The sequence below is a fragment of the Triticum dicoccoides genome, chromosome 2A (assembly GCF_002162155.2).
Source record: "Triticum dicoccoides isolate Atlit2015 ecotype Zavitan chromosome 2A, WEW_v2.0, whole genome shotgun sequence".
In the NCBI taxonomy this organism is placed as follows: domain Eukaryota; kingdom Viridiplantae; phylum Streptophyta; class Magnoliopsida; order Poales; family Poaceae; genus Triticum; species Triticum dicoccoides.
Window position 1 is genome coordinate 520,826,850 of NC_041382.1, and position 2,903 is coordinate 520,829,752.

Genomic DNA, 2,903 nt, shown 5'->3' on the forward strand with positions numbered 1-2,903 from the left:
GCCCCCGCGCGTGACCCGGACTAGCTCTTTTGGCTCCATGCGTTTGTGTGGCATGTGCCATCTTTCTTTCTTTTATTCCTAGGGCTTGTTGAGCTGGTGCCCTCAATAAAACCTTTATTTGTGTACTTCTTGTTTGTACTTTGGTCTCGTGTGTGTTGCTACCTTGTTAGGCTTGATGTATGCTTGTGGCGGTTTGCTTTATACTATATAAAGCAGGACGAAAGCCTATTTCGGTATATGAGATTACATACTAAATTGACCAGTTTACGAGTATTTGGCCTAAAGTGTGCAATCACTTTGAATTTCTGGACTAATGACACATTTCACTCTACAAGCTCATGAGTTTCAACAAGTTTGCTCCGCTCAGACGAAGGTCAGAGGCGACTTGCTTACGGATGCGTCCTTGATGGATGCTCGAGGAAGAAGACTTTGGCACCCCTAAAATTTGTATCTTTCAAATTTTGTATGGATGTTTTTATAAGGGTTTGTTTGCTTAAATATGACCAAAAAGAAATATGAAAAACTTTGAATTTGTTTGATTTCAGCAGCACGTAGGCTGCAAAGGAACCACGATCTGCTTGCCAAACTGATCGTCCTGCCCGTGTCCTCTAGACACGGATACCTTGTGCTCCCTCTATAAATACTCCACGTTGCGGTGCTCTTAGTACAAAGCAGTGAGCTTTACACTAGTGAGCCGTGAGCCCGTGACAAGTTTGTTTCTCTCCCGTAGTCCCACACTCGAACGAGATGGCTGACGAGTACGGCCGCAGCGGCTACGGCAGGTCCGGTGCCGGCGACGACTACGACAACAAGACCAGCAACGAGGGCTACAACCGCCGCGAAGGTGGCTACAACAAGTCCGGCGCCGACGACTACGAGCACGAGCGCAGCAGCGGCCGCGGCGGCTACAACAAGTCCACCGGCGACGACGAGTACAGCGGCGCCGGGTACAAGAAGTCCGAAGGCGACGACTACGACACCGGTTACAACAAGCAGTCGAGCAACGAGGACTACGGCCGCAACAAGCCCGGCAGTGACGACTACGACCGCAGCGCCGGCGGGTACAAGAAGTCCGGCGGAGACGACGACGAGTACAGCGGTGGCGGGTACAAGAAGTCGGGTGGCGACGACGAGTACAGCGGTGGCGGGTACAAGAAGTCGGGTGGCGACGACGAGTACAGCGGCGGCGGGTACAAGAAGTCCGGCGGCGACGACACGGAGTACGGGTCGTCCAGGGACGAGACCGAGAAGTACAGGAAGGAGGAGAAGGAGCACAAGCACAAGGAGCACCTCGGCGAGATAGGCACCCTCGCCTCCGGCGCCTTCGCCATGGTACGTACCTCCCGAACGATATTTCCTCGCGCAAAGATTTTAGGCTCTCGAACGCACGTTTCCACCGATGATGATTCAATCATGGTGCGAATTAACGGGCCATGTATATATGGATGTGTGTAGTACGAGAAGCACCAGGTGAAGAAGGACCCGGAGAACGCGCACCGTCACAAGATCGAGGAGGAGGTGGCCGCGGTGGCGGCTGTGGGCAGCGGCGGGTACGCGTTCCACGAGCACCACGAGAAGAAGGAGTACAAGGAGTCGGCGGAGGACGGCGAGGACGAGGAGTCCGGCCGCGGCGAGGGGAAGAAGAAGCACCACTTCTTCGGCTAAGCTAGCCAGCTGCTGCTAATCGATCCGCGATTCAGCTAGCTAGCTAGCACACGTATACGCGCGAGCGTGCGTCCAATAAGAGCCGGGAATTTGTGCGTATATACGGCTCGTTATATATACGAACGTACGTTCGGTCGGTGTGCGTGTGTTGCTTTTTTTTTTCATGGGTGTGCGTGTGTTGCTGCTTACAACGTTGTGTGGAGTATGTATTTAACTTGCTGCGTGTCTACATATGTACTTGCTCTGTTTCTAAATATTTGTCTTTATAGAAATTTTAACAAGTGACTACTTACGAAGCAAAATGAGAAAATCTACATTTTAAAATATGTTTATATACATCTGTATATGATAGTCCATTTAAAATCTCTAAGAAGACAAATATTTAAAAACGGGATAGTATTATTGTATGTATTGTTTCTGCATGGGCATAGTATCGAGAATTCAATCAGTTCTTTTGTTTCCGGGCGTGACGAAATCCTGGCCGCTCGATCGGTGCGCTCCCATCACTCGTGAGTCGTGATAGCATGCATATGATGAACTTAATTTAGAGGATTGGAATTTCTCATGGTTTTATCATATATATACTGTTCGATTTATATGATTGCATTCTATAGGAAATTTTCTTAAGAAATTTCTTGCACTGCATTTCCTTAAAAAATTGTTATCCACTCACATCTCTTGGAAAGAGGATTCTCATTTTTGCCTAGTTTATTGAAAGTTAAAGACTTATTTTACCAACACTAAGAAAATTCTTGGAGATGGTAAAAATAACAGGTTCTCGGAAGATTAGTAGGTAGGTGACGAACCTTTGAAAGTGGCTTATCCTATACTTTATATGTTAAGTTTTTTATCACAACATTTTTGTGGTTGATGTCATTGAGAAAGCTAGGGATAATTTTACTCTCATAAGAGCTAATTTTTTAAAATAATACATTTTTTATATTGAATTTCAGAAATATTACGCTGTAATTATATGCTTTTTTAAATATTACCCAGTCGGCCTACTGCTGGCCGATTGGCCCCAGTCGGCCCACTGCTGGCCGATTGGCACCCAGTCTGCTTCCTCTAGGCCGATAGGTGCATTGCACCCATTTATCTGTTGAATACGTATTTGAAAACTGTTGAAGAAGTATTTAAAAAAATGTTTATCATGCATGTAAAAATGTTAATCAAGCATTTGAAAAAAATATTAAACAAGTATTTAAAAAATGTTGAACAAATATATAAAATTGCTGAAT

At 46.1% G+C, this 2,903-nt stretch overlaps 1 protein-coding gene across 1 annotated transcript; it reads left to right on the forward strand.

Moving 5' to 3' along the window:
• The first annotated feature begins 662 nt into the window (after nt 1–662).
• LOC119355153 (cold and drought-regulated protein CORA-like) lies at nt 663–1,953 on the forward strand. The gene is made up of 2 exons (XM_037621930.1): nt 663–1,332; nt 1,456–1,953. Exons 1-2 carry the CDS (start codon nt 748–750, stop codon nt 1,663–1,665), a joined length of 795 nt encoding a protein of 264 aa, XP_037477827.1. The 5' UTR covers nt 663–747; the 3' UTR covers nt 1,666–1,953.
• Nucleotides 1,954–2,903: the final 950 nt, after the last annotated feature.